The 15126-nt window shown below is 35.6% G+C and overlaps 1 protein-coding gene across 12 annotated transcripts in view; it reads left to right on the forward strand.

The window, feature by feature from the left end:
• ARB2A (ARB2 cotranscriptional regulator A) overlaps positions 1-15126 on the forward strand; it is a 381926-nt gene that overhangs the window by 19040 nt on the left and 347760 nt on the right. For 3 of the 12 annotated variants that reach the window (XM_070517781.1, XM_044780011.2, XM_070517782.1), the window contains exon 2: positions 14819-14942. The exons of 7 other annotated variants lie outside the window; for them this stretch is intronic. In XM_070517781.1, coding sequence (XP_070373882.1) covers positions 14837-14942 — 106 coding nt within the window. In that variant the 5' untranslated portion in view covers positions 14819-14836. Of the gene's footprint in view, positions 1-14373; positions 14501-14818; positions 14943-15126 lie in introns of all 12 variants that reach the window. 2 more of the 12 variants (XM_044780010.2, XM_070517783.1) reach the window with 1 other exon arrangement.

Here is a 15126-nt window from a genome sequence, read left to right on the forward strand (position 1 = left end):
CAATCACCTTTTGTTTTCTCTAAATGTTGTCTTATAGGATCTGCAGCACCATTTTCAAAGTGATAGTCACTTATGCCTGTTGTAGTTAATTTCAACCTTGAAGTGTAACACATGTGTTCACCTACAGAATTGTGGAGCTACTGATTGTCTTATTAAGATGTCCTACTGCTTAGGACTTGCTTTGAATTTCTACAAAACATTTGGGTGAGGTTGTTTCTTTCTATTCTTTACATTTCGTAATTACAAAACTTTAGTTTTTGGTTTTTTGTTGGTAAGTGAATACATTTAGCATATTTCCAGTTACTGTTTTTTAATTCATTCTTAACATTAAAGAATATTAGATCCAAAAATTAAAACATATAAATTAAGAACCAATTATTTACTTTGTAAAATTTTTTAAAAATTATAACTATACTACAGAAGTCCTAAAATAGATTCCATGTACATTTAAAATAGAAATAAACTTACAGTATTTCAGAACACATATCCTTGATATAGTATGGTATATCACATTTTAATCAATAGCTTTATTAAATTTTTCTTTTGCTACAAGTGTCTGAATTATATTCTTTCCATATCTGTTGTTACTGATTTATTTTTTAAATCCATTTTCTTAGTTCGAGTGTTCCCTCTTCAATTGAGTACCTTGTCGGTTGAATTTCTATGCTCCTCCAGTGAATTTATTTCAGAGTTTACTCTACACTTCATTTCTTGCTTTTTCTTCTGAATGGTTCCTATTCAGAACTGACTGACAGTTTTGTTGGCCTACTGATTAAATCACAGTAGGATTCTTGAGTTTAAGAAGTCATCCCCAAAATATTGATTGTGTGAGGAATCGTTTTAAAAGGGAAGGGATGTTGTCACGTTTGGAATTGTTTCAGGACTTTACGCAAGCCTGGTGTCTATTGTATAGTGTATAACCACTGTTAAAAGGGAAACTGTAATTGTGAAAGAGCTCACTTCTGTGCCCTTCCAGTTCTATGGTTTTATGTTTTGAATCCGTGTATAAAGTTGCTTTAAGTATTATCTCTGTACTTTGTGATCTGTAAAAGGCCAGCACTGGAGGCTCGCAGCTTACCTTGGGATCCTTGTAATGTGTATGTGTGTAAAACCAGGCTTATATCAACAAATGTTAAAATATCTGAATATTTTCCTTCAAAACAAAACCAAACCCGTCAACCACATGCAGAGCAATGCCACAGGTTTACAGAAGCTTTCTCAATTTTTGTGTAGTCAGATTTCAGGTAGTTACTTAGGGAGTAAGTAGTGCCTGAGATCTTACAGCAAAATTTATGGATGATATTTAAAATGAACAAAATATAGGCTTATTTAAAATTAAGTATAGGCCTTTAAATATATCCTTAGACTAAGCATTGGTGCTAATTCTTTGTTAGTCCAAGCAGCTTTATAATTTTCTTATTGCTAATTTGTGTGCCAATAACGGATGGTTGAATCAACATCTGTTTTTCAGTGAAAGGAAATTTAACTCTCATGCAGAAAAAGCAGTATTTTCAGCATTTGTCGTTTAAACAAATAGAAATGAGTTTAACAAAATGTTATGTTCAGACAAAACACCAGATAAAATGTTTTATGCCTGTTTATTCTCATTCTAACATCAAGTCCTCCCTCCAGTGGCTGTTGTTACAGCATTTTCCTTTTTCATCTTATTTTGGAAAAACAAGGAAAGTTACTATTTTTTTCCCAGAATTAAAGCCCATTTTTGTGTCAGATGATCCCCTGTGGGAAATATTCTTTTGCGACTAGATGAGCCCATCCTTTAGTAGTAAGGGGATTATTCTGAATTGAATTCTTAGTCCTTATCTTTCATTTCCAAGTTGCTTATAACTGTCCCTTATGCCAGCATTTAAAAATTTTAATCAACTTGTATGTCTTCAAAGGCAGATTTTACTTGATATACTTACTAGTAGCAGTATACCAAGCAAAGAACCAAAACATATATGGCAGGTGACATTTTCATAAGTGCATAGATGTATTTTAAAATATTTTATTATAAAGTTGTAGGATAGTATTATTTTTTAATACAGGTTTTAAAAACAATTTATAGTTCAGCTTTTTAAATAGCTAGTGCAAAGCTTTTGACGGAATCAATTTTTATTCAAAATGTTAGTTCCATTTCAAAATAGGCAAGGAATCGAGTTTTAGTAATATCATATTTTATTGATAGATAACTGCTCTGAAGTTTATTCAATAGGTACCTATTTATCCTTTTTCCTTATAAGTGCTTCTATCAGGGTTTATTCAGGAGCAGGACCTCCAAATTTCTGACAAAATAGGTGGACTCTCAACATTATGTTTAGAGAAAAATGCCCCAAAGGACAAATTATAAAAAGCAGTGCTACTAAAATTAATTATAATATTCTTTTTCTTTCTCTCTCTTTCTTTTTTCTTTTGCTGAGGAAGATTCACTCAGAACTAACATCTGTGCCAGTCTTCCTCTGTTTTTTAGTATGTGGGCCACCAGCACAGCTTGGCTGCTAACAGAGTGGTGTAGGTCTGCGCCTGGGAACTCAGCCTAGGCTGCTGAAGCAGAGTGCACTGAACTTAACCACTAGGTCATTGGAGCTGGCCCTTGAGGTTTTTCTTTATCATTTATTTAAAAATGTATTATTGATAAATAGAGATTATATGCAATAAGGGCCTGTATGTGATTGTATATACATTATGTACTGATTCAAAAGTTTGTGATGTTATGCAAGTTATAAACCATAATAATATAAAGAACAGCTGTAAATTCACCACTTAATCCAAGACTCGAAACAGTATCAATAATTTGAGTTGACCTATGTGTTTCTCCCTATTTCATGCCCCCTCACCTTCCCAGAGGTAACTACTATTTTGAATTTTGTGTTTTTCTCTTGATTTTTCTGATAGTTTTATCACCTAAATTGTCATAACAATAAATTGTTTTAGTTTAGTTTGTGTGTTTTTTTTATTGTTGTTGAGGAAGATTAGCCCTGAGCTAACATCTGCTGCCAATCCTCTTCTTTTTTGCTGAGGAAGACTGGCCCTGAGCTAACATCCATGCCCGTCTTTCTCTACTTTATATGTGGGAGGCCTGCCACTGCATGGCGTGCCAAGCGGTGCCATGTCTGCACCCGGGATCTGAACCAGTGAACCCCGGGCTGCCAAAGCGGAACATGCGAACTTAATCACTGCACCACTGGGCTGGCCCCAGCTTATTTGGTTTTTAAGGTTTATATAAATGGTATTATCTGTATGTAGTTTTCTGAGACTTGGTTGTTTACTTAATATTATTTTGGGAATATTCACCTATGTTTTTGAGTGTAGTTGTGGTTCATTGACATTCTCTGCTTTATGCTATTTGTCTCTAGTAATACGCTACAGTATATCTCTCCTCCTGTAATTGGAGAACAGCCTTTTCCAGTTGTGGTAGCCAGCCTCTAAGATGGCCCCCAATGATCTTTGCTTTTTGATATTCATGCCTTTGTGTAGAGTCCTCCTACATTGAATAGAGTTGCCCTCTGTGCAGTAGAATATTGAGGAAGCGATGGTGAGACTTGCAACTTTTCCCTTGCTTTGCTGTCTCTGTCTCTCTGTAGAAAGTCAGAAGCCGGGTCATGGTGATACTTAAGCAGACGTGTGAAGAAGCCAACGTGGGTAGGTACTGAGGCTTCTAGCAACAACCGGTACCAATAACTTGTCTGTGTGAGTGAGCCACCTCTAGTCCCAGTCAGGCCTTCAGATAATTGCAGACCTTGCCAGTATATCTTGACTGCAGCCTCGTGAAGCTGAGCCAGAACCTCGCAGCTGAACTGCTCCCAAATTTCTGAACCACAGAACTATGGGAGATTGTAAATGTTTATTGTTTTGGCAACACATTTTGACGTAGTTTGTTATGCAGCTATAGATAATGACTAACTTGGCTTTTTTGATGATATGAACACTTTGTGAACATTTTCATGTCTGTCTCCGATGTACATGTACAAGACCAAGCAGTGGACCAAGGTATGAGATTGCTGGTTGAAGATTATGAGAATGTTTAACTTGGAGATCTCATGCCAATTTTCCCAAAGTGGTTGTCGTAATCTGCATTTTGATCAGCAACATGAATAAGAATCTCCAAAATACTCCATTCTTTTTAACTTTTGGTATTGTCAGACTTCTTAATTTTTTCTAGACTAGTGAGTGTAAAATAATATCTCATTATGGTTGTCTTCTCTGCCCCAACATCAAAACAGTAGTCTCCTATATTTTCCCCTAAAAAGTTTAAGGTTTGCTTTTCACATTTATGCCCTTAATCCCTTCAAAATTGATCTCTGTGTATGGAACGAGGTAGGTATCTAATTTCATTTTTTTGCTATGTAGTTAAGCAGCTGTCCCAATTATTGAGGAGTCCACCCTTTCCCCAGTGATATGTCAGTGTCATCTGTGTCATGTAAGTCTGTTATGTGGGTCTGTTTTGGAGTTCCATTCTATTTTATTGGTCAATTGGTTTATTCCAACACTAGTGACAAACTGTCTTAATTACTGTGATACCTGGTAAGGCAGATCTTTGAATCATATTCTTCTTCTTTAGGAGTGTGTTAGCTATTCTTGGCCATTCTTCCATACAACTTTCTTTTTCTTTCTTTCTTTCTTTTTTTGTGAGGAAGATTGGCCCTGAGCTAACATCTGTTGCCAATCTTCCTCTTTTTGCTTGAGGAAGATTGTTGCTGAGCTAACATCTGTGCCAACCTTCCTCTATTTTTTTATGTGGGATGCCACCACAGCGTGGTTTCATGAATGGTGTCAGGTCTGCACCTAGGATCCCAACCTGTGAACCCCGGACCGCGGAAGCGGAGCGTGCAAACTCAACCACTACACCACTGAGCTGGCCCCCTCTTTCATACAGCTTTTTGAATTATTTTTTCAGGTTCTGTTGGGTTTGAGTGGAATTGTGTTGAATCCATTTATCAGTTGAAGGAAAATTGATATCTTCGTAGTGTTGAGTCTTCTGTCCATGAATATCGTATATGTCTTCATGAATTTCAGTCTTCTTTAATGTCTTTCAGTAACATTTTATCATTTTCTGCGTATAGCTTTAACATACCTTTTGTTAGATTTATTCTTACCATGTAGGTTTTTTGTTTTTTGCTATCATAAATGTCTCTTTTTTTAAGGAAGACTATGCTTTATAACCAGCTGTTGCTGGTATTTATCAATACACTCTATTTACATATATAAATCACTTTAGCCATCTTGCTAAATTCTCTTTTTATTCCTAATAATATAGTTATTCTTTTTGTTTTTTGAGTCTAGAAAATCTTGTTTATTGATTCTTTTTGCTTTTTGATGGTGTTTTAGATAGTTACATCATCTGCAAGTAATAACTTTGTTTTCATATTTTCAATCCTTATACATTTTTGTTTTTCTTTATCTTACTATACTCTGTAGAACCTCCAGAAAACTTTGACTAGAAGTGGTAATAGTAAAGTGGTAGTGATGGGCATTCTTTTCTGGTACCTGATTTTGGCGAGGATGCTTTAAATATATTGCCATGAAGAGTAATTTTACTGTAATTTTTTGTTGGTTTTTTGAACCTCTCTGTCATGTTAAGGATGTTCCTTTTTATTCCTAGTTTGCTATGACTTGTCTTCCAAAAATGAGTATTGGATTTTTTCAAATATTTTTCCTGCAGATAGTGAAGTTATTATGGTTTTCTTCCTTTATGTAAATTGCGTGACACTTGTAGATATTCTAATATTTTGTAATGTGCTTTCCAAGTTTAGTTATTCTCAACAGGAGAGTCCCTCAGGGGGCTTAGCTATAATGTTGGAAGTGAAGTCTAGTTGTAAAAGATTTGACTCTCCTGATCATAGGAAGGGATACTGCCACTTGGTGCTTGTGTAGACAGCAGTAATGAGAGTCGTCTGGCATACTGTGTTTAAGCATAGGTCTAATAACATAAATGGTTTAACATTCCACAAAGCGTTGTGCTAACAACTTCAGTGCCACAGGGTTAGTTTTCTGCAATTAATAGTGTAGCTAAGTGATGGTTGTCTTTTGTGGGGGAAAAATATTTTGTAGAAGCAAGGAGGGTTCAAAGCTCTTGGTTTTTTGGAATATAAGAATTTTGCTGCCTCAGATCCTTCGTTAATTTAGGCAAGGTATGAATTGTTTGTATTGTTTTCTGAATAAAGTAAGTAACCACTGTAACTAACATAGTAGTTTAAAAAGGTGACTTGAAGTTTCAAATTCCTGATTCTTTTTTTTTAAGATCAGATATTTGTAGTATCATAGCAATGTAGAGCCTCCCCAGATCTTTCTGAGTTCATTGACTGTTGGTCCCAGGATGAGGGCGTTGTTGAAATATGGTACAAACATGAAATTCTAGAAAGTACTATCACTTCATACATAATTGGGAAATTCTAGGAGCCAAAAACAAACCAAACAAAACCCAACACATTCTGAAGGCACTTAAATGATAACATTCACAGTTGTTAACACATTTAGGTAAAGTCAGGCTTCTCAGAGATTTTCTCCTTAAAAAAACAATAAGGAGTACACTGTTAGTAGACATTGGATTTGAATGGTACTTGAATGAGTTATTTGCAGTACCATTGTGGTATCCACAAAGCTTAACTTTGCCATTAAACTTTATTGCTGGTGTTAGTAGTATAGATTACTGGTCTTAAGAGTTAATTGTTTGATTATCTTCAACATTCAAACTATCTCAAGTTTATCTTCATTTTTTTCTATAGCAAATGGTATGTTTCTAACTTTGAAGTGTTAGTACAATGTGTGGGATAATAATCAAAATAATAATAAAGGAGTTATTACCAAATTTCAATCCTTGTTAGAAATTGGATAAAATTGGGGTGCTGTTAGGTGGTATGTGGCCAAGGAATTAACTAAATCATGACCAAAGTGAATCAGTGCTTCTGCCTAGATTCTCATTGGAAGATGTATGCAAGGGATAGCGACAGGCCAGGGAGGCAAATTACCATCAACCGAGAACCCCTCAATGCACAGAACCAAAACAAGCTAGACAAGAGCACTTTGACTTACAAAACTTTATATATGATGTTCACCTTTTATACCTGGAAAATAATGTGTTTGCCCCTAATGTCTAGAAAGAGCAGGCTTAGGTGGTTGCCAGCTTCGCTCTGGTGGGAGGGATAGTAGGGACATTTGAAGAGAGAAGTTCTTTAAATGAGTCAGCCTTAAGTCCACTTATCACTCCTGTTTCATGGAAGGAAAAGAGAAGAGTGAGTGAGATGGTCAAGCCTCTCCCCTTTCAAGATGGTGCCTTGACCTTAGGCATTATAGCTGTAGAGAAGAGATAGAGAGAGAAGGCCATTTAGTATGCAGTGAAGGATACTACCTACGCCAATGCAAATGTCTCTTTTGGACTGTTGGAATCATCACATCAAAAAGAAACCACACACCCATTAGCAATCATTCCTCATTCTCCAGCCCCCCAACTCCCAAAAACCATTAATCTACTTTCTGTTTCTGTGGATTTGCCTGTTCTGGATATTTCATACAGACAGTATGTGCTCTTTTGTAACTGGCTTCCTTCACTTAGCGTAATGTTTTCAAGTTCATTCATGTTGTAGCATGTGTCAATACTTCATTCCTTTTTTTTTTTTTTAAGATTTTATTTATTTTTTCCTTTTTCTCCCCAAGGCCCCGGGTACATAGTTGTATATTCTTCGTTGTGGGTCCTTGTAGTTGTGGTATGTGGGACGCTGCCTCAGCGTGGCCTGATGAGCAGTGCCATGTCTGCGCCCACGACTCAAACCAACGAAACACTGGGCCGCCTGCAGCGGAGCGCGTGAACCCAACCACTTGGCCACGGGCCAGCCCCTACTTCATTCCTTTTTTATTAGTGAATAATATTCTACTGTACGGATGTAACACCTTTTGTTTATCCAGTCATCACTTGATAGACACTTAAGTTGTTTCTACTTTCTGAGATGTAAGTAATGCTTCTATGAACATTTATATATAAGTTTTGGTATGGACATATGCAGCTATTTCTGCTGCATATTATGAAAACTTCGTAAAAGACTACTTGGGTATATACCTAGAAATGGAATTGCTGGGTCGTATGGTAAATCTATGTTTAACATTTTGAGGAACTGCCAAACTGTTTTCTAAAGTGGCTGCACCAGTTTATATTCCCACTAACAATGTATGAGGGTTCCAGTTTCTCTGCGTTCTCACCAACACTTGTTCTTGTCTTTCTTGTTGATTATAGCTGTGTATAGGGTGTGAAGTGGTATCTTATTGTGGTTTCGATTTGCATTTTCCTAATGACTAATGATGTTGAGCGTATCTTTTTTGTGCTTTTGGTCATTGCTTTTTAGTCATTTGTATATCTTTGGAGAAATGTGTATTCTTATTCTTTGTCCGTTTTTTAAATTAGGTTGTCTTTTTATTGTTGAGTCCCCAAAGTTCTTTATATGTTCTGGATACATCTTGTCTCTGAACATCAGAAACCTTTTTGTTTAACTTTGGAAAAAACATTTAGAAAAGTACATTGTCACAGCTTGGATTTTCCAGAATCTGATACAGAGACAAAATTTGGAGGGTAATCTGTTTCTTAGGAATCAGCACTTGCAAAAAGGACAACAGGATTGGTCAGAGAGAGAAGTTGAACTTAATGCAGGCTTGACAAAACCTCCACCAACCCAACAGTGAGCTCTGGAGCAACTGTTGCCTGTCAGAGTTTTCCTGCAACAGGCGGAAGTGGCTGGGCCTTCGTATTCCCACTTGGCTCACTCTGCAACTGCGGGTGCACCTGGGAAAGACATGACCTTGCCCAAGGCAACTCTGCGTCTGAGGCAGACTCCGAAGTGGTCAACAGCTGGAGGCTGTTTGCTGCCTACACTCCCTGCTGCTGAGCAGCATGTTCCCCTTGAAGGGCCACCCGGGGGTTCACCTTAGTGTCTGCCACATGCATATTGTATTTTAGCGTCTAGGTTGAATCTAGAGTTCACAAAGTTTAGCGGAGATGCTAGTAAATGTATTTAAGGAATGAAAAAATTTGATGCAAGCTTTGTGAATGTGTTATTACTGCTATTTCATGGTATTGGCTACTATGAAATCTTATGAAGACAGTTTCTACTTGTTTGTTTTGGCCTGGACTTATATGTGTTTGTAATATTAATTTCTTTTACTGTTTATGAATTAGAGTCTCTTAAGTAGCTTATATGACATTTATATTTGACCATATAAAAGAGGCTACTATTTGTTTGACATATTCTGTTGTTTTTCTAAAATTTTGAGCACATCTTCTTTTTGAGAATTATTTTGTCTTCAGCCATAGCTCTGCTATTTCTGCTGCATATTATGAAAACTTCATAAAAGACTACTTAAATTATTTTTTCTTTTGAGGGGCTTCAAAATTGAGAGTTGTCTTAAGAATTGTCTTAGCCCTTGTTTAACTTCTTGGCATCAGTCTAACATTGTCTTGCAGATATTCTAAGGTTTTCATCTAGCATTGTTGAGTTTCTGTCTTTTTGCTAGCCAAAAAACAATGTGAAACCTAACCAGGTGACTACCAATTTTGGAACCTGTTAAAAAGACACAGTAGTGCAATGTTACTTTCTTCTAAAATATTTGTATTTGATGTTTCTTGACTTTTGACTCTTTCTTTTAGATGCTTGATTTACCAAACTATTGTGGAGAATGATGGGGAGTAATTTTTATCAGTCTTAATTCTGAATAGCAAACCAAATAGACTTAGACAATTTTGGTTGACAGTTTTTGTCTATAGATATATAGATATATGATTAACTATCTTCAACTTGCCCAAACTCCAAATTGTAATACTTTCTGATAATATAAATTAGTGCACAAAAGTGAAAACCTTCTATGAAGTAAAGAAACTGGAGTTGTTTTTCTAGTAGAAGATGAGTAGTTTGACTCTACCAGCATGGTGGAGTAGAAGACGCTCATAACTAGGAGTCAGAATCCCAACCACCCCTTACTATCTGGGATGTCTTAACCACATTACTTAGCTTCTCAAAGCCCAGGATGCCTCATCTCTGTAAAATGCAGATATGTCAACTCTGCCTACCCTGCCAGTTGTGGTGGATAATGGGTGTGAAAGGACTTGGTGACTTTTTGACCACTGTGTGCATTTAGGAGATAGTTGGAACAGTGTTCTTTGGACACAACTTTAATCTAAATGAATGTGGAATTCACATACTTGAGCATTTTCCAGACACATGTTATAATGATTGGAAAAGAACGTAAATTATAATAAAAAATTAGTTTAAATTCCATTATGATCATTTTCAATATAGTCTTGGAAATCCAAGTCAACTCAACAGGTATTTATTGTAGAACTTTATTATTTGTTCTTAGAATTCATCGAAATGGTGCACATCACAAGTTTCTCATTCCTGTAAGCTGGACTAATTTGGACAAATTAGTTGGAATCTGATTATTTCTCATATTATGTGGATTACTAATATATATAAAATAATTTATAGTTTGCAAAATGTTTTTGTGTACCTTCTTTCATATAATCTTCATAATCTCCCTGGAAAGAGAAGTTCTCTTATTCTTTTTGTTTTTTCCATTACTTAGGTTAGACAAGTTGTGACTTTCTCAAGGTCACTCAGCTACTAGGTGGTGGAATTGAGATTAAAAACCTGGATTTCTCATTCCAAACCTATTATATCATGTTCCTTGGGAAACTAAGGGATTAATTTAGATATGTTTGGATTGGAAACAGGTATTCCTAGTCTAAGCTAAACCTTGGTCCAAACATAGATTATATTCTCTATAGAAACCACCATTTTCTATGCACCAAGAGCCCATGTTATGCTGAGCTTTGTCCTCCATGTCTGCTGCAGCCTGATGCCCTCGTTCTCCAGCTTCTTCCTCACCACTCGTATATCTGTGTATACACCCACGTTTCAAGATATACATTTTTCCCGCCGTAGCCTCAGAACTATAAACTATCCAGGATTATTATGAACTAACCTTTGCTGATGAGCAACTTCTGAGTAACATGGATATTTTATAATTTGGGTGAGTCTTTGGTTCCTCACAAATCCTTGGTACAGATGCACTTACTGTACTTTTGGTTGCAAGTAGTCTATTATGAGCTGGATTTCCAGTAGGCTTAGTGAGCATAGATCTTTGGGATCAAACCAGCTCCAAGGGTCCTAGCGAATTAACTCAGTTTTACTAGTCTTGTGGTATATTTTGTACTCTCATCGTTGCATTCAGAATGTGAGGTGGAAAGGCCTTCTGTTGCAAAATCATCTGTATCTACTTCCTATTTAATACCTGCCTAAAAACAAAAACAGATGTAGCAAACTGAAACTTCTGTGTATTCTTTTGTACATTTTATAAGTGCTCATGCCATATTTGAGCAAACAGGGCAACTAAGAAATATTCTACTGTTTCATGTTTTGAAATGCTGACTGGATAAAGATTACACATGACAAGTTATTTATAGCTTTATTTATACATAGCGGATTCTCTGTTGGAATCATGGAAAGGAAGAAGATATGATAATTGCTTTGTGTAGTTCACAGAATGAAATTGCAAACTGAGATGTTTTGAATCTAGGTTATACTGTAACCATTTCTAGGAAACCATATTTAAACAGCCGTGGTTATCATGAAGTATACAACATGTCAACTGTGTCCCAATTCACATCAGTAAAAACCTTCCACCACTTTATTCCCTATAACCTAACCTCCATCAGATAATACTAAATAAACTATGTCGAGTGCACATATTAATACATATCAAATATATCAAATGGCTTAGTGGCTGCGTTTTCAGTAGTGTTTACCTGTGGTCATGCAGGTTATAACTCTGAATTTTTATTAGGAAAACTAAATTGAGAATTTATAGTGTTCCTGATTGAGCTTCACCAGCTGGGCCACAGCCATGGAAAATAACTTGAAAAGGTGAAAAATCTAGCAGTGAATTAGAGAGCAACAGATAAATTGCTTTAGCTTCATGCTTACCTGCTTTGCATCTGCTGCTGTAAGGTTTAGGGTTACAGATAGTAATTAGTAGTTTCCTAACTTGTTTATCACCACTTCAGTGAATTGTGACGTGTTTTTTTCTGTTGTCTCATATAAAATAAGAAGATGATTATTAATTGATATTTAATCTTGGGAATCTTGAACATGATTCTTGAAAATGTGGATTTTCTTTCCCCCCCTCTATCTTTTGCTTATTTATTTGTAAATTTGACAAATATCCATTGAGCTCCAAATGTGCCAGACATCGTGCTAGGGTCAGACATGATACCTGTCCTCATGGAGGTCAGAGTCTACAGGGAGCATGTTATTAAACAATGTAGAGTATTTAGAGCTTTTTTCAAGCTTTATTGAGATATAATTGACATATAACATTATGCAATTTAAGGTGTACAACTTGATGATTTGATATATACATGTATGTATTACAAAATGATTACCACAGTAAAGTTAGTTAACCTGTCCGTCACCTCACATATTTATCTTTTTTTTTTTGTGATGAGAACTTTTAAGATCCGCTCTCTTAGCAACTTGCAAGTATACAATACAATATTGTTATCTGTAGTCACCATGCTATACATTAGATCCCCAGAACTTTAAAATGTGAATCTTGAAAATGACTATTGCACCAAAAATGTTTTATAATTTCACCTTCATTAAAACAGTCAGAATGATATAATCATATAAATTGTTCTCTTTAGAAACCAGACTATTTGGGGCCAATGGAAAATAACCTAGCAGTTTATATTTAGAAGAAATACTGAACTAGCAGAAGGATAGAGTGGAAAAATGTAAGAAGTTCCCCGTAGGTAATTTAGTTTTGGGATTGTTAGCAAAGAGCACTGTGTGAAATCTCTCGTTATGAACATTTCTCTTTAATTTTTGCTACAGGATGATGTATAATAAGGAGTTGCTGGAGAAACTTGTGCACAAACTTTTGGGACTTGACAGATAAGACTAATTCCTGAATGTAAATAGATGGCCCTTACAAATATTGCTTTTTAATAACAGTATTATAATTTTCTGTCTAGGTCTTATATATTTTATCTGTGGCTGTTTGGCAGTTTGATTTGGTAGCTAGAGAGTAAGCCCCTTCCTGGGCTGTGACCATGTCTGTTTCCTCACCATTGCACCCTGGTATCTTGCACATTGCCCACCCTGTAGACTAGGATATGTTTCTTGAAAGGAATATAGACACATTTTATTCATGTAGAATTTACAGAGTTTTGAGTTACCTCTTCACAGAAAAAAATTACTACTACTTCCATGCTAAGTGAAAATGTTTTCCCAGTCAAAAAGTCTTGTATTCTGTTAATATCCTATATTAGGAAACCTCACACCATTGGGAAACAATAATACTGCTAGTAATAGCAATGATTGGCTATACACACTTTCTGTAATATTAATTCTCAACCACTATTAGATGAGCTACATTTTATAAATGAGGAAACTGAATATAATACTAAGTGACTTGTCCCTGGCCATAGAGTTATTATTAAGTAGTGAAGCTAGGATACATTTACAACAGGTAAAAAATATAAGCCGACATATGTTGAGCACTTAATTACATATCAGACACTATGCTAAATGTTTTACATTTAACCGCACTGTAACACTATGAGGGGAGCATGATTATCATTTCCATTTTACATATGTGGAAAATGAGGCACAGAGAAGGTAAATAATTTGTAAAGGGCACATGGCTAGGTAGTGGTAGAGATGGAGGGCCCCTCCTCTTATACCACCTTACCGACAGTTAGAATTGAGATAAGGGCGGCATTGATTTATCACTGTTTGGAATATTCATAGTTTTAAAATATTATTTTCAGTATTCGGGTTTTTTAAAGTATTTTCTCCTACACTCTGCTGATCATGAAAATGCCTCATTTTTAAAAGGTAATTATAGCATGTGCCTCTGAATGTTAACTGAAGTTTGCTTTGTAGGTAGCAAGTCAGTTGGGTTCCTCAATCAGGGGAATATTCAGTCTTGTTTTCTTATTGTCGTGAATGTAGTTTTTATATAATTTAATTGTTATGGATTGACTAAATTAAATTTTTTCTTTTGTATGTGTTGCATTTTTTTCTTTTAAACTTTAAGAATAGTTTTTTTACTGTTCGTGGACCCCTTGGGAAAAACCATCTATTTATAGTTTAAATGCCTTCCCTTTGGCCAAAGTAGAGCAGAATTAGATTTTAGTAAATCATAATTTTATATTATGATTTACTGAAGTGCCATTTACGGAGTATAGTTTCCAGACTTTGAATTTGGCATGGTTTTATTTTTAAGAGAGCTAATTTTTTTCCTTAAAGTTGTATTTTGAATTACACTAGAGGTAATTTATAGCTACTTTTTGTATTTATGTGTTTTTCTCCTTCTGACTGCATATTCCAGGAGGAAGACATTCTGGCCTTGTAAATGGCTCATGCTTACAGTTTATTCTAGAAGAAATTTCCAGTTTTTGAAACTACCTGGAGATGTTTTTAAAAAACATTAGGTGATAGAGAACTAAACCTAAATGGTAAGTTTAGCTAAATTCAGTTCAGCAAGATTAGGTATCTTTATGTATAAGGTATTGTGTTTGGTGACTTGAGAGATATAAAGATGACACAAATTTGATACCTCTATCCTGGGGCTTGTAATCTGTTAGCTGAACCAGACAAATACATAAATAACTATAACGCAAGGCAGGCTATGATAAGTACTGTGGTATAGGCATCATCAAAATGCACTGGGAAATCAGGATAGAGAGATTAATCCCAGCGGGGAGGATCTAGGAAGTTCTCATGGAGTAGGTAGGATTGAGTAGAGCTTAATTTATTGCTTTCATTCATTCTAGACTGTCTTCTGAAGATTGATGTCTATTTCCTTGAGCTCTTTAATTTTGTTGCCAATTTGGATAAACATGTCACAAATCCAGCAGGGAGGTCCAGATGAAAAAGAAAAGACTACAGCACTAAAAGGTACATACTTAATTTGCTTTTTTAGGATATTTTCATTATGCCTAATGAAGGTATAGAAATATTTAGGTGACCTTCCATTCATTTCAATTCTAAAATAAGAATATCAGTACTTTATAATTATTTGTATCCCTTACAGCAGCTATCTCAGTATCTGAGAGGTAGTATGTACTCAGTAAATAAATCA

Source organism: Equus asinus, chromosome 9 (assembly GCF_041296235.1).
Source record: "Equus asinus isolate D_3611 breed Donkey chromosome 9, EquAss-T2T_v2, whole genome shotgun sequence".
NCBI classification, from domain to species: domain Eukaryota; kingdom Metazoa; phylum Chordata; class Mammalia; order Perissodactyla; family Equidae; genus Equus; species Equus asinus.